Below are 23,555 nucleotides of genomic sequence, written 5' to 3'. Positions count from 1 at the left end.
CTTTTGGACCAAACAAATTTGAGAAAAATAACGTAAAAGCATATATACATTTCACCCAATACATGTGTGGCTAAAAGTATTTTATGAGTCCACCTTTGACGTTATACTTTATGTTAGGTTGGTAGGAAAATTATCACTTACTACCACACTTCAAAAACCAAACGTACAAATTTTTCCTTTCTCCACAACAACAAAAATGTTCCAATTCATATTGAATATTCATTATTTAACGCCATTGTCCTATCCTTTGTCTTTTCAAAACTGAAACCAAAACCCACTTCTCTCTAAGCATTTTATACATTTCCAGCTAAAGAAAGAAGTTGTACTAAAAAAATCACCTTCAACAAAAGGGTTATTTTAAAGAAATAATAACTTCGGATATTATTTAATTTATTTTCAGTTTGTTGCTTGATTTATTGAATCCTTAAAGAGAGAGTTGTGATAAAAAAAAAAAGTAAAATAAAGTTTCGAAGTAGCTAATATGTGATCATAATTTGTAGTAATATTATTTTAGTATACTTAAAGTCAGAATATATAATGTTATCTTAATGACCACATTAACATCGTCTGTAGAATAAAAAAAAGATCTTTCAATTACATGTTTAAGAATCATAATCAAATTTAAAAGCTTTGTGAATGAAACTTACCGAGCATTATTTATTTTACCCTAGTTCATATGAATAATTGAGTGGGAAAGGATTTAGTTTATTTTAAATGGGAATTATTCGAACTTTTTAAAACGGTTGAAGGTACAAAATTGGATGTTGGTGGCTTTGGAATCTAATTCCCTATCTTTTTGACAGGTTGGTGCTTTTTTTTTATTATTAATTGTGTTTATTTTCTTGTGAAAAGCTTAGCACTTAATTTTACAAAGTTTTAGATGGAAAGGGATTAAAATTGCAGCCTTAACCCTGAATTCACTCACTGAGTGAGTGACACGATGGAGAGATATAAATTGCAGCCATGCACGTGCATGAGAAATAGAGAGCAGAAAAGAAGAAGATGGTGGGGCCTACCTAGTTAAGAACATGATAAAGCAAACATGGTTTTCCCCACAAACACTGCAAAGTGCAAAGAACAGGTACTACGTACCACTCCCATGCATGTGCCTCACTTTGGGCCTAATGGGCCTCAATCACTCTGATTATGTAACTATATCTTTACTACGACGTGTTTGGATATGCTTTTCAATTAACGCACAAGCACCACTGAAACGCGCGTCAAAGTTCATCTCAAATTTGATGCCTCAGAGTCCTCAACCAGATATTGTTTCGTGTGGATAACTGTTTTAGTCGTATTAAACTGCACATGTATATGTCCTCTCTCGTTAATTACATTCCCCCACCATCATCATCTTTTCTTAACTTTCATCATTTCTTTCACACAAATTAGAAATGTCAAAACGAACCAGGTTTGCTAGGTCAATCTATCAAGAAAATGACGAATTGGATTGAAGTTTTAAATTCGTTGTAGTCTGACTTGTCTAGTCCGTCAGTTTGACAGATCAAAATAGATTAGCTCGTCCTGATGTGCCAACACATTTTTTTTATGTTTAAAATTAAAAATAATTAAAAAATAATAATGTTTTATATTATATAAATAAATTTGTATTTAAAAAATTAAAAAAAACAATTAAAAAAAAGTTAAAAGATAATAAAAAACAATTAAAAATTAAAAAAAGGTGACGGATCGATCCGTCCTAAAGCAGGATGGGTTATAATATTCAATCTGTCTGTTGGTGACGGACTAGTCCGGCCTGACCTGTTTTTGACAGACCATGGACAGACCGGACCAAAAGAGATCAGACTGACCCATTTTAATACTCCTACTAGAAATCTATATGTCAATTATATGTAAAACACACACAAAATATATAAGTAATTTTAAAAATAAAAAATAATTATTCATTATATTTGATAAACTATGTATTTTTTTATATACATATTCGGGGTGCCACCGCTTAAGCAACAACATATAGGTTAAACACATAAAGCAGTTTGAATTTATGTTGTATCTTCTCTTTTTCCGTCTTTTTTTTTTCCGTTTTAGATTTATATAGTTTTTCATACCTTATTGCTTATATTAAAACTATTAATCATAATATTATTGTAGGATCTATTACTTGCACCTACCGTGTAAAAATAGGACACACTGAAAATGCCTATTATCACAATAATGGATTTCCTATTCAAGAATTCAAGAGGCACTAATGATAGAAAGCATTGCATACATCGTGGAAGAATGTGTAGAAAAAAAATATAGTTTATCAATATTAAATAATTTAGACTTCATTTTATAAACTAATTTTTTTTATCTAAAATAATTCCTATTATAAATAAAAAAAAACTATAATTATTTTGAGTTATAATCTGAAATAGTTTCTAACATTAGTTGCTTAGATTTTAGTTATTTAGATTTTAGTTACTAAATTATTTTGTTTTTATATGTTTTTGAATAAATAGGTGAACCATTTTAGTGATAAGAATTATTTGGCTGAACACGGAGTGAAATGCAAAGAAAAAAAGAAGGAAAAATATTGCATACTAAATGTAAAAATTTAATTTGTTGTACTCTTCTTAAAAGTTCAAATTTCAATTTTCTGTCCTTTTTTTTTCCTTCCATCATACCAAATATACCATGAGTCTGGACAATTTTGAAGTGAGTTTTTATTTATTTAAAATAACATAAAAGAGATATATGTCGGTATTATTAACATTTTTATTCTATAAAAAAAATGAGAAATTTGAATGACTGAAACTAAGTGGAGCTTGAGTTTTATGTAATTTTATATTTGGACTAGTCATCATTCAAAAAAGCCTTAATTAGGGTGTAAATGGGAAATAATAACTAAAATTTAGGTTTTTAAAATATCCATATCTCTGAAAAAAAAAAGAAAATATGAAAACATAAAACAATATGAAATTGAAGTAATTACGTGATATTTTGGGCTTGATAAAGGGGAAGTGTAGGGAATGTTTTAAATAGCAAGGGTGAAAGATGCAGCTTTTAGAATAGGTGTTGTTCTCCTTCGTAGTGTACGATTCTGTTTAATTAGCTTCATCAATTAATAACCCATCTTTTATTAAAAAGAAAATTCCATTTTAATTTACATCACCACTTAGAATTACTTCTAATTATATACATGTATTTAAAACGATTTCCGTACAATTAATTAATTGTGCACAAATCATAACCTACCAGAATGTTGGATAAGGCCCACTAAGGGTTTGGGTATGGACATATGTATGGTTGGGTGGTAATTCATGAATACTTAACATCTAGAACTAAAACATCGTTTTTTTATTCTTTAATAACTAAAGTAATAAATAAATGGTTATAATTTGATGGATAAATTTGTTGAATTGTTTCTCAATAATTAAGTAGAAGTTGGTCTGCATCACACATCCTATATCTGGAATACACGTCCACATTATTGCGAGTTGTGATGATAAGAGAAGAATAATTGGGAGATGAAAATGAAAATAAATGAAGATAACACTTTTTAAAAACAAACAAGTTCTATTATATTTTTTTGTTGAATATTTATTATTCATTGAAGCCAATTCTAGTGAATTAATAAAAGTGGACCCATGAAATTGACTCATTCCCAGGAAGCCAGGACCACGCCACTGGGGTACCCTAATTCACATGCAACTCAATTTTCCAGCTATTATAGAATGACCCATTATTTTATTCACAATTTCAAATTCACCAAGTTTCTCTCTATTGTTGTTATTCAAATTTTGAATTGTGAATTGTGCGTGCGAAGAAGAAGATAATAATGTTTATTTTTTTACGCCGTTGGTTTGGGAAATTTTGCATTTAAAATTTGAAAGGAGAAAGTGGTGGTTTGTGTTGTGTGTGTGTGTTTGAGACTGAGGGAACTTTCGGCCGAATCGCGTGACAACAGCGACATCACTTGTTGTTTAGGTAAAAGTTGGTAGACACCATAACCCATTCGCGACACTCACCGTTTTCAACTTCGTCATTTCATGGTTGATTAAGACATCCTCGTGGAGTGCCCATTAAATCCTATGCAACCTATTCAATGCCTTTTTTTTTTTTATCAAACATATTTTTATTATTTGTAAAACTAATGCATTAACCCAATAATTTCTTTTAGCCTAGGGGAAGAAAAGGAAACAACTTTTTGGAGAAAAATATTAGTGTTTTGTAGAAAAGTGAAATTCTTAACTTCGATCTTGCCCACAATGTTGAAAAACCTCTGCAAGCGATTCCAAATTCATTCATTCATTATCTGTACACCACTCTGCTATCCGCGTTAGCATTAAGCATTGACTTTTCAGCAGAATTAATTAATTAATTAATTAAGAATATTATTGTTTTGCAACTGTGCATGTGAAATCTACCTTGGAACTTTCTAATGTTTATTATACCTTAACCTTTAAAATTTGGATAGAGTTAAGCAAGTGGCATATAGAACAAAGGAGACACAGCTGGGAGAAATGATTATGGAAAATTCTAAAAAGAAAAAAGAATGAATGATTGAGAGCACAAAATTAAGAAAATGGCAGCAAACAAGCATCATTCACATGATTGATTAACCGGTTAAAGCCACAGCAAACATGGGAAATAATGGACAAAAGCACATTGCCCCACTCGCTCCTTTGCAACATGACCGTCTTCGAGCGCATGTCAGTCTGCATTCTATTTGTTGCCACACCATGCGCCAATTTTTGCATCCTATTCACCATTTCAAACCACACAATAGGTCCAAACCAAAAAGGGACGCTACCGGTTACCAAAAGCGTTGTGAAATTTTCAGATTAGAAGTCATTTGGAAAAATTAATGTAACATAATAATATGGTAAATAACAGAAGCCTAGTTGTGTGGAACTAAAACTAATGCACAATCGATGCCTTCTCCAGTGGTCTCAATGTTGTAGGAGAAGATGCCAACGGGAGAATCTGAGATGAACCTGAAGGAAACTGTGGTAGATATTTGTTGCATTCTGTTGTTGTTGTTGTGTCTTTGTTCTGAATGAACTTGAGAAAGGACCCATCACTAAAATCTGCGTCCATGGTTGTTTCATTAGGGGAAGAATCTTTAACCCCACATTCTTGTACATTCTCCGCAGATTTTCTCCGAGCCTCTTCCATCAATCTTCTCTGCAATTTCTCTTCTGCGTCCCTCAAGAACTTGAACTTCGGAGGCGGCGAGGATCTAAATCTGTTGTAATCCAATTCGGCCGAGGATTCAAAGAGAGGATTGAATCCTTGATGCTTGTAACAATGAAGAGGGTCCAGAGCCAAAGGACACTTGAGGGGAGAGGAAGCAACAGGGGTGAGAAAAGGGGTGTCGATTGTCAACATGATATCACTCAGGCTTCTTGTTCTTGATCCCTTTCTGCTCCTGTCACCCCTGGATTTACCATCTTCAGATTCCAAATCTTCCTTCGTCTCCTCCTTGATCGGGAAGAGGAACCTGGGTGGACCAGCCAGATTGTGCAGCCTCATCAACTCCGATTCCACACCCTCTTCTCCGAAGGATTTCTGCAGCAAATCCAGCTCCATCTCCGGTTCATGAATCGTGTTCTCCATGTCCCTAACAACGCCTCCGGCGTTGCCACCATGCATGCTGCAAGGGGTCTTCCAACACCCCCAATAAAACACCCCCTTTGCGTAATCGCCATGATCCATCGGGATATCCATCTGCACCCTTCTCTTCTTCCACCATAAGAAATAGTAAAGCTGAGCACACAGAGCCAGCAGAAGAAGACACCCAAACACGAGACTCAAAGCAACACTCAACCCACCGAAAGACATGACCCCTTTATCAATCTCGCATCTTCTTCGGATGAAGCCACCGGTAGCACTCTGAAGAAACGAGAAGTAAAAACTAAAACCCAAGCCCCTAACTTTTCGGTGGTGGTTGAAAGGTATCGATGTTTTCGCAGTTATTAAGGAAGAAACTAGTGTCGGAAGGACGCTACGGTGTCTAGATTTCTGTTTAGCTAAAAAACTGTGCCACAGTGGACCATGCAGTTTCTGGGTAAGGAGTGTCCTTCCATTTATGAAGGTCACGTTGCAAAGACAATACTCTCTAATTTGGGTCCCCAAAACACACGCCTAACTAGCCTAAGCCTAGTGGAAACTGCTCTTGGAAGAGGAAAATCTTAATCTTAACATGAGTCTTACCACACTACCTTATCTCCCAAGGTTAAGAGTGATGACATCATTTGATTATGTGAGTTACCATCGACGACAACGCGGAGTCCAGAGACACAGATCCAACGTTAAAACTTATGCGCAGCCAAAAGCAGAGTTTGTAAGCATCAACCACGTCTACGGAACTGAAATTAAAATAAAATTTTGTGGACAAGGAGAGAGAGAGAGAGAGAAAAAAAAGCTTAAAAGGAGCGGTTTGGTTGAGTAATGTGAGGGGGAATGGTGTTTACGGTAAGGGCCGTGTGGGCTTGAATAGTAATAGATGTGACATAATGGGCTTTGTGTATGCGTGCGCGTCACCTGTGACTTCTGCTCTCGTGTGACCGACCAAGCAAGGTAACCAAATATCACACTGACCGTCTTTTTCACTTACATAACACTTCAATCTAAAACTTATTCAGATTTTTATATTGCTAATACATTCTCTTAGTTTAAAATTCAATTTTCTAAAATCACATTTCTGAACTTTCTTATCTTTTTGCAATGATTTATTGGATTATCTATTATTTATATACAAATGTGATTTTCGTCTCATCTTAAATTTTAATATGTTAAGTCTATTTACTTATAAAGAAGATATGGATGTAGTTATTTTTGTCCAATAAATTTAATTATTCTTTAACATAAAAAATGATAAATTGTGTTGAATATTTCATAAGTTTATCTTTATACACATTTTGAAAATCAGCATAATTTATTATTTGTTACGTTAAAAAATAGTTAATATTATTAATGAAAAAGAACTACATTTATATTTGGTTCTACTTTGAAAATACCCAAAATCAATTCACACTAATAAATTGTTTAGAGACACGCAAAATCAATTGTAAATGAAAAGTTTACTTAAAAAAACAATTATTTTTAGCTTCTCCAATCAAAATTGATTTTTCTACATCAAATAGAATCAATTTTCTCAAAGTGTTTCCAAACATATCCTACATTTATGTACTTATGAAGATCTAATATAATCAATCAAAGTTTAAGATAGAAAAAAAAAACAAAAATTACGTTATAATTTTTATGAAAAATCTTTGTTATTAAACCTACTCTTCCTTCTAGAAAGCTTGACACCACCACCAAAGAACATTTCTTTTATTTATTTTGGGACCACAAATTTTTATAGTCAATCACCACGACCTGGTAAATAAAAAGTGTGACAATCGATACATAGCTAGACTCACATTATGCACACAAAAGTTAGTCAATACTTTAAGAAATTGATTAAGCATATTAAACTCTTCTTATAGTTAAGTTTCCTCCATGAATCAACGCCCCAAAAATTAAATTTTACCATTTTACCCAAGGATGGATTATTATCATCGTCTAAATAAAAAAATATGATTTTTTTATTAAGGAAGGTTTAGTGTATTCTTCGGTTTGTGAAAATATTTGTGAAAAAAAAAACAGCAATAAATGAATTTTGTAGGTCTAGACAAAGTCCAACAAAACACATGACTTTAGTGTAACCTAAAAAGGTTATATATATAGTGGCAGGTCATATGTAGGTCATCCATCTCCTAACCCATGTCTTAGGTGTCCTTACAAATGTAGAAGATGAGTGTGGTAGAGAAGTAGAAGGAGAAAAGAGAGTAAAATCTTAATTATGTATTTCATTTATGACTAATGTTAGAGCCTAACTAAGTAATTAATAAACCCAATTAGGTGGAGTTTGGACTTAAGCATGGGAAGGACCTTGTCAATGGCTTCAAACCCTACCCTTCTTCACACGCTTGACGTATCATTAGGTTCATCCCTGTTCAATTGCATGCCCTACAATTCGTTAACCTCTTCACTCAAAACAAACCAAAGGCCACAAAATATTTTTTTTTCTTTCTAGTAAGCAAAAACAACTTCAACACTCTTAGATTTTTAAAAAGGTATCATTTGGAGAGATACAATACTAATGAGATATAAGTCGGCATTGATAGCACTCTCAACCAAAAATCTTAAAATAATAGGTTTATGAATCTTTATTTTTATATAATGTTTTACTTCCTCATTTCTAACTAATGTGAGACTTAGACGCAAACTTAAATTCTTACCAAACACAAGAAGACTGAGAACTTGGTTGGCCTAACAAATTACGATTACATCATTTCAATTTTCAAGTAAAATAGCATTAAAAAGAATTAAGAAATAGTAATATAATATACTTGTAATTAAACAATTTTTACATAAAGTTTCAGTTCTTTATTTAGTTAACGCTCCTCCACGGTTACAGGGAGCCTGGCTTACCTAAAAGAGAAAAAATAGGTAAAAGAGTTTTTTTTTTTTTTTTTTTGAGGAAAGTTCCGTTCTGAAAGCAAAAGTAAATGATGTATAGAGTGATAGTTATCTGCAGTGCATGTACTTAGCTTTTGAACTGAATTCAATATGGGAATCTTCTACAACGGTCCCACCATGTGTTTAGAATTCACGCTCCTCAAATATTGAAAAATTTTATCCATTTATTTCGAAAATATTGTTTTGAGCTAAACTCACATTATTTAATGATTGAATTGTAATCATAAATGCCAACTAACTTTTTTGTTTGATACTACCTGTTATTGATTATTAATTATAAATTTATGGTATAATCAAAAGTAGCATCAAAGTTAAAAAATAAAAACAAAATTAGGAAGATGGAAATTAACAGGAGTTAAAAATTTAAAAAATAACTAAAAATATAAGCCTTGGTTTGCAATAAGTTAACATGGTTTATTATAAAACAAATTAGTTACGCGATCTTTCGAAAATAATGAAAAATGTGGTTGAAAATTGTGTTAATATACGGCCAACCGCAATGACGCTCCAAAACTAATAAATGCATAAAAGCTTCAAATTCTATTAAATTACAAACCCTTATTTTAAGTTTGTTTATCTATTTTTGTAGAAAGAAAAAATATTTCAATTAAAAAATCATTCACTGTAAAATTTTATTTATTTATTTATTTAAAATAAGAGAAGTGGAAATTTTAAAAAGGTTTAGGTGGGCGACAGCGAGGGAGAGTGTGTTAGCCGTGGAGAATAAGCACCCCATCCTTTTGTTTGTTCCCTATATGTATATTTGTGTTAAGTTGATAAAAATAATTTCACTACTTCCATTTCATTTTCCAATTGTTACATTCATTGTTTTTAATATTATTATAAATTGTACAATTTAAAATATATTTTTTATTCTATATTTTGAAATACATAATCTAAAATACAAAATTTATAATTAAGATTATATATTCTGAAATATAATTTTTGTATTTTGGAATATATAATTCAAAATAAAAAATTTATGTTTTAGATTATATATTTGGAAACATTTCTGAATTATGAATTTAGAATTTAAATCAAAAATTAAAATTTTCAAGTATATGAAGATGCAAGAACAAATTATAGAAATACAATAAGAAGCTGTCAAATGTTTAAAATGAAAACATGGCATTAGTTTAGAACAACTTTGGACCATGACCCAACTCTTCGCACCCTTTTTTTCATCTTCATAGCATCAGTATTTTTATGTTTAAATACGGTTTGGTCCAGTTTTGTTTTGTTTTTGTTTTTTTTTTTTTTTGTGCGTTCCTTGTTATCTGATCGGCCATTAAACTCCTTTATCTATGTAAGTTATCTAGTGCTGTCTATTAGTAAAAAATATTTTATAATTTAATAAATTATTGGTACAATAAAAAAAAACACATATATGTAGGAAATGTATTTTGTATTTTCACTAGTATTATAATAACAATGAAAGATAAAATTCTAGCCATTTAATTTATACTAAATGTTAAATTAACAATAGTTTTATATAAGAAAAGTGTTTTCTTTTTTAATTTAATTGTGAAATTATAACTTCATTTTATCATTTACTAAAAAATTAAATAATAATAAAATTATGATCAATTTAATATATTTTAAAATTATATACTTCATTGTCTTTAATAACAATGAAAGATAAAATTCTAGCCATTTAATTTATACTAAATGTTAAATTAACAATAGTTTTATATAAGAAAAGTGTTTTCTTTTTTAATTTAATTGTGAAATTATAACTTCATTTTATCATTTACTAAAAAATTAAATAATAATAAAATTATGATCAATTTAATATATTTTAAAATTATATACTTCACTGTCTTTAATAACAATGAAAGATAAAATTCTAGCCATTTAATTTATACTAAATGTTAAATTAACAATAGTTTTATATAAGAAAAGTGTTTTCTTTTTTAATTTAATTGTGAAATTATAACTTCATTTTATCATTTAGTAAAAACTTAAATAATAATAAAATTATGATCAATTTAATATATTTTAAAATTATATACTTCATTGTCATATAAATATAAATATATATATATATATATATATTATCACATTTATATTCATATTCATTTTTTAATTTATTATATAAAACAATGGTTAAATATATTTTGGGTTCTTCAATTTTTAGTAAAAAGTATAATTAGTTTCTCTTTGAAAATTTTGAACCAATTTAGTCCCTAAACCATGTAAATGTGTGAAATTAGTTTTTTTAACCAAATTTTATTAAGTTTATTTAACATTTCAAACACACTTCGTTAACATTTTAGCATTTTAGTTTTTTACATCATTTGACACATATTTGCTTCAATATTAGTTGAGAAATGCGTTTGAAACATTAAATAAATTTAAAAATAAAAGAAATATTAGTTTTAAAGAATAAATTCATAAAAAACAAAATTGATTTAAGATTTTTAATAAAGACTAATTCTAATTTTTACTCCAAAGTTGAAAGAAAAAAAAACATATTTAACCCTATAAAATAATTTAATACCTTGTTTTCCTTTTTAAAACTATCAATTTATTTGATAAAGATTATATGGATCTAATTTGATTTCTAAATAATATTGATTTTCTAATAAATGAATCATCACTTTTTCAATATATATATATATATATTATTATTATTTTTTAAATGTTGACTTCTAAATAAAATATCATAGGAATCGGGTGAAATTTATTAAAATATTCAACGCAGTTTCATTTTCTAATGTTTGATATACTTTTACTTCAAATTCAATAATAAAGGTACTTATTTAGTATCCATGGATTTGTTCAATAAATTTTTATTTCTAACTGATTTTTTCATATTTTTAAACCGCTTGATAAAGGAAACAATTATCTTTTCATATTATTTAAGTATTTAAGTAGATAACAATATATAAATTCGATATTTAAGTAGATAACAATATTTAAAGAATATAAGAATAATTAAAATTATACTATCACCTTGACGAAACCTTATATAAACTGTGACAAGGAAGAAGAACCTGCAGAAATACAGAAAAGCAGAAGAAGACGTGTTCAAAGAGCCGGGTTTTCCTTGTTGATTGCTCTTCGCTTCTTGTCAATATTTTGTGCAAAATGGATTCGGTATCTAGTTCCAAGGTATGTTTATATTTAAAAATGTTTAGAAATCGTTATTTTTTTCTTTCCGGCTGTATTTTATCAATGCAGAATGCGGTGTTGATTTGGCTGATAATCGATAATTAGAGTTTTGGAGTGGCTTCCAAGAAGAACAAGAAGCATTCTTTTTTAAGAGAAAAAATTGTTTGCAGTGCTAGATGTTAGATTTCAAATTTTCTCTAGCAAATATAGTTTGTACCTTATTTATTATATGTACTAGCAGTTTTTTATGTGAAGACTGAGAAAAACTTTTGCTTTAGATTGCTGTCTTTTACGTTTTGAGTGGCTGTTGCCTGTTGGTTTTCCTGAAATGCTTTGCACAAGATGAAGAGTATTACATGAGTGCTATTATATAGGAAGTTTTAGAAAAAAAAAAAAAAAAAAAAACTCCCTTTCTTGATCAGTGTGATAAAAAATCAACATTTTCATTTCTTAATATTGCATTTCCCTTTCACAATTAGCAATTCGTATTCAGTAAAGTTCTCATTATTTTGACACTTTGCTGCATATATCTCTAATTTTGCTATATCATTTTTGAAGGTTCACAAGAGGAGGCATTCCAGGGATGATTCAAGAATTGGCAGTGGGAAAGTGACACAACGGACATACTATGAGAGTAAGGGAGAATCTTATTCAGAAAGGGATTCGCATAGTAGATATGACCATGATGATGGTACAAAGCGAAGGAGATACGAAGATTCCTGGAGAACACCTGGTATGTAATTATTATTTTTCTGTTTCTTCTAAGGTTTTTGGGATTAATACAAATATTGTTCACTTATCTGTGCTTGGAATATTAAAATCCTGTTTGCTTCCAATTATATTGAATTGACATATAAGATACTTTTTTTACAATTAGTCTCAGTGCACTTGGAGAACTAGCTATTCTTTGACTTAGGCATTATCTATTTTGCAACACACATCATTCATCCTGTATGTTATTTCAAATATAATATTTTTCAAAATTTTAATATTTGTAATCCCTATTATTCAATTTTACGATGGCAGTATGTGAAATAATATATTTATTTTGTTGAATTGAATGTAGTTAATTCATCTTCCCCCTGGGACCATGTTTCTCCATCTCTAGTCCCAATACGTGCTTCTGGATATTCAGCCAAATCTTCTGTTTCTAGACACAATGAAAGGTTGAACCAGCTTAATTCATCAGAAACTTCAAATACGTTTCAGGTATATTTTGCATCTCATGTCTGATAGTTCCTTTGTGAATTTGATAATTCCTTATCGATTATGCTGAACAAATAAAATAAGTGTTTTTAGCATATACATATATATATATATATATATATATATATATATATATATATATATATATATATATATATATATATATATATATATATATATATATATAAAGCAAAGTTCTGAACATTTTCTGATTTTCTTCTTTCACACTAATTATTATGGATTACATTTTAGTTTTATTGTGCATGCTATATCATCATTTTATATAATTCTGATTTTCATGTGTCCAGGTTGAAATGGCTGATAAGTCTGAATTGGGTGAAGAACACAAGTATGGGATTACAGAAAACATGCGTTTGGAGATGGATTATGATGCTGACCGAGCATGGTAAATCTAGTTTGAAAAGTATTTTTCGTTGATATTGTTTTAAATCACTAAATTTGAAAATTGTTCTGCTATCACATACCAGAGTGCATAATAATGATACATTGTAACACTACACTATGGTTCCTTTTTTGTGCTTGTCTTTCACAATTAATTGCGTAAATTGCTTTATGTTTTTCTTCTTATATATATATATATATATATATATATATATATATATATATATATATATATTCAAAAAGTTATTCATCATGCAAGTTTTACGTTGTTGGTGATACTGGTGGAGCTGTAGATGATTCTTTTACACATTGCATTTTAGTTTTTAATTTGCAAAATCTGCTTTTTTTTTCATTTTCTTTTTTATCTAATTATAATTCTATTATGAAGGTATGACAGAGAGGAAGGTAGCACATTGTTTGAAGACGACAGCTCATCACTTTTTCTTGGAAATGAAGCTTCCTGTCAGAAAAAAGAGGCTGAGTTAGCAAAGAGACTGGTAACTTTTAGAATTTCTTAACATGTATAAACTAACTTTTCCTTGCATGTATCTGCACAATTTTTTTGGCATTTAGCTTCCTTCTGCTAATTAAAGCCTAAGTAGATGAAGTACATAAGAAGAGTTGATAAAATGGAAAAGCTTGCATGAGAAAAAGTTCTACATCTTGTCATTTCTATATTGTAGTTTATAGATGAGTGATTCTTTCATTTAGTTATGTTTACTTTAATCTCATCTAGCTAGAGATTGAAATCTATGAAAGTTATTCTTATGAGTAACATGATTTAGTTTGGATCAGTTATGTGTCTATGTTTGTTGTGGTTTGGTAAGCTAGATGGATATATTTTATATTACAATCTACTATCTGAGGGGGCTTTTGGGTGAATGACATGTGGATATACACTCTTGTTCAAGATAGTTATTCTAATCTTTAGAGAGGAACTTGATTGTTTTGAATGTGTATTGTAACTATATTGTACCCTATATAAAAATTTACGTTTTACTATATCAGATACGTAATGTATTTGATACTTGTATTGTATCCAATAGTGTCACTGTATTGGTGCATCATAGAGAGTAGCTATTCACACAACATTATCTGTGTTTGCAACGTCCTGTATGTTCAATCCACATTTTTTCTTATTGTTGTATGTGGTGAAATATAATTGATTTGGCTTATTTGAGAACCGTTTAATGTGTTGGTGCATTTTTTTTGGGGAAAGTTGGCATGTGTTATCTTACAAGTGTCTTTGTCAATAATTCAGGTTAGAAGAGATGGAACCGGTATGTCCCTTGCGCAGAGCAAGAAGTTGTCCCAGCTCACAGCTGATAATGCTCGATGGGACGATAGGCAACTGCTTAGATCTGGAGCTGTTAGAGGTACAGAGGTTCAGACTGAATTTGATGATGAGGAAGAGCACAAAGTTGTTCTACTTGTTCATGGTAAATATTCATCATCTGTCCAACTTTGACGTTGTAAAGTAGTTTGTGTGGTATTACTCCAATTTTTTACTAATTACTCTTTCTGTATTGGCCACAGATACAAAGCCTCCTTTCCTTGATGGCGGAGTTGTCTTTACTAAGCAGGCTGACCCAATTATGCCTATAAAAGATCCAACATCTGACATGGCTATAATATCTCGTACAAGGTCTACTCTGGTTAGAGAAATCCATGAGAAGCAGAGTATGAACAAGTCTCGCCAACGCTTTTGGGAACTTGCAGGCTCAAAACTTGGTGATATCTTGGGTGTTGAGAAAACAGCAGAGCAGGTATTCTTCTGGACATTTGGCGTAGTTGTGTCCTTTGCTTTTTCTTTTCCTGTTTGAAGACTTCATCTTATTTAAAATTTTTCAAATGCTAGATTGATGTAGACACTGCTGAAGTGGGTGAAGATGGTGAAATTGATTATAAGGATGAAACTAAGTTTTCACAGCATTTGAAGAAGGCAGAAGCTGTGAGTGACTTTGCCACGTCAAAAACTATTGCAGAGCAAAGACAATATCTCCCTATATTTTCAGTGAGGGAAGAGTTATTAAAGGTTGATTTTTTTTTCTCTCTTGGTTATGCATGTGGCAGTTATTGATAGGTTATTTTTTTGTCAAAATTTTAGGACCCTACGAGAATTCAATCTTTTGGGTTGTGAAATTAATGATCACTATCAATCACAGTCTAACGTTCAGCATTAGGACATGAATATCTTAGTCATCATAGTTTTATCCATCTTTATATCATGTGAAAGGGGACTAGGATAGAACATGTCAACCCAATATTTATCACTATATGGTTTTGATGTAGCATAACCAAGTCCCTTTTCCTTCTCTCTTCCTGTCATGGTTTTGAATTTTGTATTTTTTTCATATGTCCATTTTCCAATTGGATTTTCTGTTTCTCTCAGTCTTGGCTCATAAATGTTGTAATAATATTTTGAGGATGTACAATGTGTAGGTGGTTCGGGAAAATCAGGTGGTGGTGGTGCTTGGAGAAACTGGGTCAGGAAAGACAACTCAATTAACACAGGTTTAACTGTCTTTTTATTTTCTTTGTCAATATCTTTTATTTGTTAATTAATGTTTATCCAATCAATAACAGAATCCCAGATAGATATCTTAACATTTGATTTTTCTGAACAGTATCTGCATGAGGATGGTTATACCGTAGGTGGTATAGTGGGTTGTACCCAACCAAGACGTGTAGCAGCTATGAGTGTTGCCAAGAGAGTTAGTGAAGAGATGGATACAGAGTTGGGTGATAAAGTTGGCTATGCTATACGTTTTGAAGATGTAACCGGGCCAAGTACCATTATAAAGGTAAACCCAACTTGTATTTATTAGGAATAAATATTGTGTTTCATGTTACAATGCCATTCTGTAGGTCCTTTTCATTATATATATTCTTTAATTGACATAGGGTGTCTTCATCTTGTATCATGATGTGGTGGGCATATAATGTAATTATGCTGATTGTGGACACTTTAGTCATGAACTGTGTTATATGTTCTAAACTTCTGCTTTAAATTTTACAGTACATGACTGATGGTGTACTTCTACGAGAAACACTCAAAGACTCTGATCTAGACAAATATAGGTATGGAAATATTGACAAATTTACACACTGTGTTCACGCATTATTGTTTGTTTGCAATAAAAACAGTTATGAACCATCTTGTTTGACACCGTTTCAGGGTTATTGTCATGGATGAAGCTCATGAAAGATCATTAAATACTGATATTCTTTTTGGAATATTGAAGAAAGTTGTAGCCCAACGCCGTGATTTCAAGCTTATTGTCACATCTGCTACTCTGAATGCACAGAAATTTTCAAATTTCTTTGGAAGGTAATTCACCTTGTTATCTTTCATTGTTTCTTGTTATTGACTTTTGTTAGACTCAACCTAATTGTGGCATTCTTGCAGTTGTCCAATTTTTCACATTCCTGGGAGAACATTTCCCGTGAAAATATTGTGGAGTAAAACTCCAGTCGAAGATTACGTAGAAGGTGCAGTGAAGCAGGCTATGACTATTCATATAACCAGTCCTCCTGGTGACATCCTTATCTTCATGACTGGCCAGGATGAGATTGAGGCAGCTTGCCATGCCCTTGCAGAAAGAATGGAGCAGATGATGTCGTCGTCAAATAAACTTGTTCCTAAACTCTTGATTCTTCCCATATACTCTCAGCTTCCTTCCGACTTGCAAGCTAAGATATTTCAGAAAGCTGAAGATGGAGCGCGAAAATGTATTATAGCCACTAATATTGCCGAGACATCATTAACTGTTGATGGTATCTTCTATGTGATAGACTCTGGCTATGGTAAAATGAAGGTGTATAACTCTAGGATGGGCATGGACGCTCTCCAGGTCTTCCCTGTAAGCCGAGCTGCTGCTGAAACGTGCTGGTCGAGCTGGTAGAACCGGCCCTGGTACATGCTATAGGTTGTATACTGAGAGTGCTTACTTGAATGAAATGCTGCCAAGTCCTGTTCCAGAGATTCAGAGGACTAACCTTGGTAATGTTGTCCTGTTGCTGAAATCTCTGAAAGTTGAAAATCTACTTGATTTTGATTTCATGGATCCACCTCCGCAAGATAATATTCTGAATTCGATGTACCAGTTGTGGGTGCTGGGTGCACTTAACAATGTGGGGGGATTAACTGATCTTGGATGGAAAATGGTTGAATTCCCACTGGATCCTCCGCTTGCGAAGATGCTTTTGACGGGTAAACTGTTGGGGTGTGTTGAGGAGGTTTTGACAATTGTGTCCATGCTTTCAGTGCCCTCTGTTTTCTTTAGACCCAAGGATTGGGCAGAGGAGAGTGACGCCGCACGGGAGAGATTTTTGGTGCCGGAGTCCGATCATTTAACCCTGTACAATGTTTATCAGCAGTGGAAACAGCATGATTACAGAGGTGATTGGTGCAATGATCATTTCTTGCATGTGAAAGGTCTAAGAAAGGCTAGAGAGGTGAGATCCCAGTTGTTGGATATTCTGAAGACTTTAAAGATCCCCTTAACCTCATGTTGGCCTGACACAGACATTGTTAGAAAAGCAATTTGTTCTGCATATTTTCAGAATGCAGCAAGGTTAAAGGGCGTGGGAGAGTATGTTAACTGCAGGAATGGGATGCCATGTCATCTTCATCCCAGTAGTGCTCTCTATGGTATGGGATGCACTCCTGAGTATGTGGTTTATCACGAGTTAGTATTGACCACAAAGGAGTACATGCAGTGTGCCACCGCAGTGGAACCCCAGTGGCTGGCTGAGTTGGGACCTATGTTTTTCTCTGTTAAGGAGTCTGATATATCGTTACTGGAGCATAAGAAGAGACAGAAAGAAGAGAAAACAGCCATGGAGGAGGAGATGGAGAACTTGAAGAAGGTACAAGCAGAGGTCGAGAGAGAAAGGAAACAGAAGGAGAAGGAAAGGACAGCTAAGCATCAGCAGCAGATCTCCATGCCAGGTTTACGAAAGGGTTCTTCCACATTTTTTAGACCAAAGAAGTTTGGTTTGTAAGTTATGTTGATAATACCAAAATTGCACAGGAAAATGTTTTTCAGAAACCACTTACACCGGTTAACAACCTATTTATAGTATTATGATTTTTGTACTTGTAAAGAAAAACAAAGATAGAAGACTAATAGAATAGATGTAAAGTCTAAAGTCGAGTCTGTATAAAATCATCGCTTTTTTTTTTTAGATATTTCACTCTTGTAATGTATATATGTATATATTTATTCTTACACTACTATTTTCTTGTACAGTAATTGGAAATACTTGCTTTCTTTGAGATTTTGATTCAATATTGAAAAATATTTTCGAAATTTATGTACATTTATTTATTTTTGTATCTAAATATAAATACTAAGTATTATTTCTAAGAATGAGACTTTTGTCTTTATTTTTAAGTTATTGTCATTTTTACTTCGAATAAATATGAAAAAGAATAAATTTTTAACTTAAAATACCATGTTATATTTTATTATTGGTAAAATTATAGATTTTCATTTCATGTCCAAATGTTTTATGTAAATTATTTCTTTGATGGTCAATAAATGATCGTAGTAGCTTTAAAATTCTAGTACTATGCTTATAGGGCCAACTCCGAAGAACATTTAAAACTATAATTTATTGTTTAATTTATAATTTAATATGAGTATCTTTTAGTAGGTATTAGAATTTTGTAAAGCATATAAATTATGTCATGAATTAAGTTAATAATCAAAATTAAAATAATATATATAATAATTACTTAAATAATATTTTCTAAACAAATAAATCAGTTTATAAGGTCTTTTATATAATTTTATAAAATAAATACAATTTTGAAATTCTAATCCATTTTTGATTAAAAAAATGTTTTTCTTTTATAATTAAAACTCAATACTAATTTTAAAATTCAAAAATTCAAAAGTGGAAATATGGTTATCCAACTATACATACATATATATATATATATATATATAAAATGTATGGTTATCCAACTATACATACATATATATATATATAAAAGTCATTTTGATATACATTGTAAAGATAAAATAATTATAAATTTTTTTTTGTATTTTTAGAAAGAAAGAACAAAAGATAAAAGAATGAACTTTTGTATTTTTAGAAGGAAAGAAAAATTAAAAGATAAAGAATGTAAAAAATTTCTGTATCAAACTCTAAAATAAATTAAATTTTCCTACAATTCTTATAGACATGTTTAACTTGGATAATCCTAAAATCATGGAACACACTAATCATGTAGGGCAACAAAGGTGTTTTTTATGAAGTTCACTGTCATTCGGAACACAATGCAAACACTGTTAGTCTCTTCTCAATTTTGTTACAACAATCTCAGATTAAAAAGTTCCTACATATAAATTCAACATCTAGAATAAACCAAACGTGTCAGTACTTTTTCCGGTGACTCCATGATTGTTACATCACAGAACATAAACTAAATACCCGAGATAAAAACTCATTTCAGAGATCAACAATACAGAAAAAAGTACTAGTTAGTTGTTTTGGTGAATACATTTAATCTCACTCAGGAGACCTTGGCTGGAAAATGAAAAATTCCAAAAACAGTTGGTGATTTCAGCAGCACTAACACAGAACCATAACATGTATCAGTGACGACCAGAAGCTGAAGCATGTGAAGAACCATGATCAGTAGTTTTTTCTTTCAAAACACCTGTTGGATGAAGAGGAAAGAGAGTTAAGGTTTTCCTGTCGTTGATGCTACAGTTATAATCAGGTTGTACCCTCTGACGCAATTGTTGGTATATCTGCTGGCCATCACACATTTGCAGCATCCTAAATGGCACAACTGACTCAACAATACCTCCAGCTGCTACAATATTTCTTGGTTGAGGATAAAAGTTCATTCCACTTTGTTGAGCATAAAATGGAGCACAGACAACTGAAAAAAAAATGTTTGATTTCAGACTGTGATGAAATTAATGTGAAAGATAAACAAACTATAGATGCATGAACCCTACTTAACTAATGCATTTGCATGAACAAGAAAACTGGTTAGGTTATGGTACATGGACATGTGTAAATATACATACACTTTCATTTAACATTGTTCTTTGTTTCTTATATAAAAACACAATGGAAAGAAGATTTAACTGCATAAAAGGCAATGCTTACATACTACTCCCACTCCACAAGATTTGAATATTATCGGATGCATGCAATTAAATTTGTTTCAATAGAATAGCCAAGAGAAAAAGCATGGCAATAATAAAGTAAGAAATTATATCAGATAACAAACCATGTTGGCCAATGGGGTGTGAGGCTTGAAGAAAGCTATTGGAATATGCAATGGTTTCTAGCTTCTGCTTCTGTCTTTGACGTGCTTTGTGATTCTGAAACCAGTAAAAGACATTTTTTCCTTCAATGTGACCATAAACCCTTAATCTAGAGGTAATCTCTTGTATCTGCTCAGTATTTGGAGTCCTCATTCCCTGTCTGTAAAGGTCCTCCAACACTGCTATTTGCTCTTTTGTAGGACTCCACCGAGAAACTGCATGAGTTCTACTTGGTTCTCTTCTTATTGCAGAGCGACTCCCCATCTTTTTCTTCTTCTTTCTTTGTTGTGATCAACAAATACAAAATATATGCAACATATATGCTACTTATATAGAAGTTTATTAATTATTACCACGACTCTTTGCATGGCTAGCTTCTGCAGCTAGTTGGCACTGAGATATGATCAAGTCAAAGAAAATAGTTGGGAGAGGGAATTAAGAGAACCTATTGTCTTATTTTTTGTGCAAAACATCTCTGAAAACATGATCAGCGGCGGCTGAGAAAGACAAGGTTTCTCTCCGTTTATTTTTCTTCGAGAAAAACAATCATGTTTCCTTTGGATTTGGTGCAAATGTGGGAGTGATTAAGATTAACATTGATTTGTATGTCTATTTCCGAAGCCATGGTGGCTTACATGATCTCGGGAACAACAGAGAGAAGTGTTGAAGCATTGAAAGGGAAGGAAAACCATATTGATTGAGCTGCAAGGTGCAGGTAAGGATTAGCTTCACCATGCTTTGGGAATTGAAGTGCGATGAGAAGAAGCTGAAAGGTTTAGCTAGCTCTCCAATGGAAACACTTGATAAGTACTAGGGTTTGAATTGGATCATATATACAGATTCAAAATGTAACATAACATGGATTATAGTACAACACAAAATATATGTTTCTAAAGTAAGGGTTTAGTTATGTTAAATGTTCTAAAGTAAGGGTTTGAAAAAATTATTTTTTTTCAAAAAATAGCTTGTTAGAAAAGTTTTTTATTTTATTTATTTCTCATGAAATTGTGATGAAAAAAAGAGAGTAAAAAAACACAAACCTATCTCCCTTTTCGGCCCATATGGCAATAATGTTTAAAATGAAAACATAGCATAAGTCCAAAAAAACTTTCGGCAATGGCTCAGTTATGGCCCAACTTTTCATAACCTTCTTTTATCTTCATATCATCAATATTTTTTTTTTCTTTTAGAAAAATTATCTTTTGACACTTTTCATTTTTTTTATTTCTATTTTATAACCTTTTAATAATAAAATATTATATTTAATTCATAAAAAAAGTTAAAGTAAAATAATTGTTTTAGGAGTGTCAGAAGGAAGTATACAACAAAAAATAGAATGTAAACATATCATGAGCCTATTTTTTATTATGCTACTTGTTCTGCTCACATCATCATCTTTTTCTTCTCAATCCTTCCTCAAGGAATTATTACATGACTTTTCATTATTTGTATTTTTGTTTATAATTGAATAGAAGAAATGTACAGTATTTATTTTATTTTATTTTTTTGTTTGGAGCCCTATAAATGATAAAAAGAATAAGTCTGATAAAAAAATTAGCGCAGATAAATGATCAAATCTAAATAAATGAATAAATGGTAAGAAACAGGTATTAAGTCTGAGCTTAATATGATCTTTAGAAATTGTCTAAGAATTATTGAAGTTCTTGTGAAATATATAACTATGGAAATGGCTTTGATTAATTGTATAGGTTTAACCATAGAAAAAAAAAGTATATAAAAAACAACTGAGATATATTTTAGATGGTGCATAATATTTGTTTATTTTTTTAATAATATTAATTTAATTTAATTTATAAATCGGTCTGCGTAAAATAAATAACAAATTTCTTTTATTTGATCTAATTTAGTGACCGTGTATGAATAGTCAGGTCTAATTTTGTCATTTGCCTTCAAAACTAGCTGAAGACTTTAAGCACACTATTTTTTTCTATAATATCATTAATTACTTGAATTTATTACAACAGAAAACCTAAATATAAAATATACTAATTAACTTTATTTGAGTTTTTGTACTTATAGAACCTAAATATACTTTCTTTTTTTAAATGACATGTCTCGTGCAATGCTTTTAATTTGGGTTCATAGTATTTATTTATGTTTTTATTATTACTTTCATAGGCGTAAATTTTTTAAAAGAAAATGTCAAAATGTGATCATATTTCAAATTTTGAGTCTATTTGACTACAAGGATTTTACAATTTTGCAGAGTATAGTCCAGAGAATTATAAACTTAGCAATATTATTTTGAATAAGATAAACATATAAAATAGTGTATGATATATTAAAATACACACAATATATTATAATTTTTTAAACTATATATATTTGAGTTTTATAAATACTTTAGGGGTATATACTTTATATACTTACTAGAAATCCAATTATATAAAATAAGAAAATTAATATAATTACCAAACTAAGTAAATATAAATTAAAGACTGGTATAAGAAAGTTAGTATAATTATCAATTAAGTAAACATAAATTAAGAGGGTTATTTTAGCATAAATATACTTTTGTAAAGATATAGAGGTATACTTATCCTTTAGTTTGGCATGCCTTTTGAACTTTTACTTTACTTTTTTTCACACTTGTCAATTTTTTTAATTTTTTTGACATACTCTAACTAAAATATTATTATTAATCGATCAAAACAATCCAATATACATAAAATCTATATTAAATGTTAATACTTGAATTAAGATAAGATGATATTTATGATAATATAAATAAAATTCACATTATAATAAACTAAATCTAATATATTAATACGTTGTTATATTTTAAATTTATCTATTTATTTTCATATTAACATGCCCACAAAAGTCTATAAATACTAATTTAACACAATACTCATTCTTTATTTTTATACTCATGAAAATACAAAATACTCTATTGATTTGAATATCCTTACATATGGACTTGTAGCATATTAGAGCTTGCACCAACTCTACAAATCAAACTAATTTATCTGGAATCATATAGACAAATTTATGATAAAAACACTTATTATTATTATTATAAAAAATTATGTTTGTGATCCCTAC

The 23,555-nt window shown here is 30.7% G+C and overlaps 3 protein-coding genes across 3 annotated transcripts; 1 reads left to right on the top strand and 2 right to left on the bottom strand.

Moving 5' to 3' along the window:
- Positions 1-4,483: 4,483 nt before the first annotated feature.
- On the bottom strand, positions 4,484-6,421 carry LOC114185385. The gene has a single exon (XM_028073081.1). It carries the CDS (start codon positions 5,785-5,787, stop codon positions 4,864-4,866), a length of 924 nt encoding a protein of 307 aa, XP_027928882.1. The 5' UTR covers positions 5,788-6,421; the 3' UTR covers positions 4,484-4,863.
- Positions 6,422-11,562: 5,141 nt separating this feature from the next.
- On the top strand, positions 11,563-18,361 carry LOC114184772 (pre-mRNA-splicing factor ATP-dependent RNA helicase DEAH7-like). The gene is given in 14 exon segments (XM_028072082.1): positions 11,563-11,586; positions 12,145-12,319; positions 12,653-12,795; positions 13,101-13,198; positions 13,583-13,691; positions 14,456-14,633; positions 14,731-14,960; positions 15,053-15,229; positions 15,637-15,708; positions 15,822-15,998; positions 16,214-16,275; positions 16,373-16,525; positions 16,604-17,077; positions 17,079-18,361. Coding segments are annotated over 14 exon segments (3,195 nt in total). The 3' UTR covers positions 18,202-18,361.
- Positions 18,362-19,802: 1,441 nt separating this feature from the next.
- On the bottom strand, positions 19,803-20,753 carry LOC114184771 (WUSCHEL-related homeobox 2-like). Its single transcript, XM_028072080.1, has 2 exons — positions 20,453-20,753; positions 19,803-20,095 (listed from the first exon to the last, which is right to left on the bottom strand). Exons 1-2 carry the CDS (start codon positions 20,751-20,753, stop codon positions 19,803-19,805), a joined length of 594 nt encoding a protein of 197 aa, XP_027927881.1.
- Positions 20,754-23,555: the final 2,802 nt, after the last annotated feature.

Source organism: Vigna unguiculata, chromosome 5, assembly GCF_004118075.2.
Source record: "Vigna unguiculata cultivar IT97K-499-35 chromosome 5, ASM411807v1, whole genome shotgun sequence".
In the NCBI taxonomy this organism is placed as follows: domain Eukaryota; kingdom Viridiplantae; phylum Streptophyta; class Magnoliopsida; order Fabales; family Fabaceae; genus Vigna; species Vigna unguiculata.
Note: the sequence above shows the minus strand (reverse complement) of the source record. Positions and strands in the feature narration are given on the sequence as shown.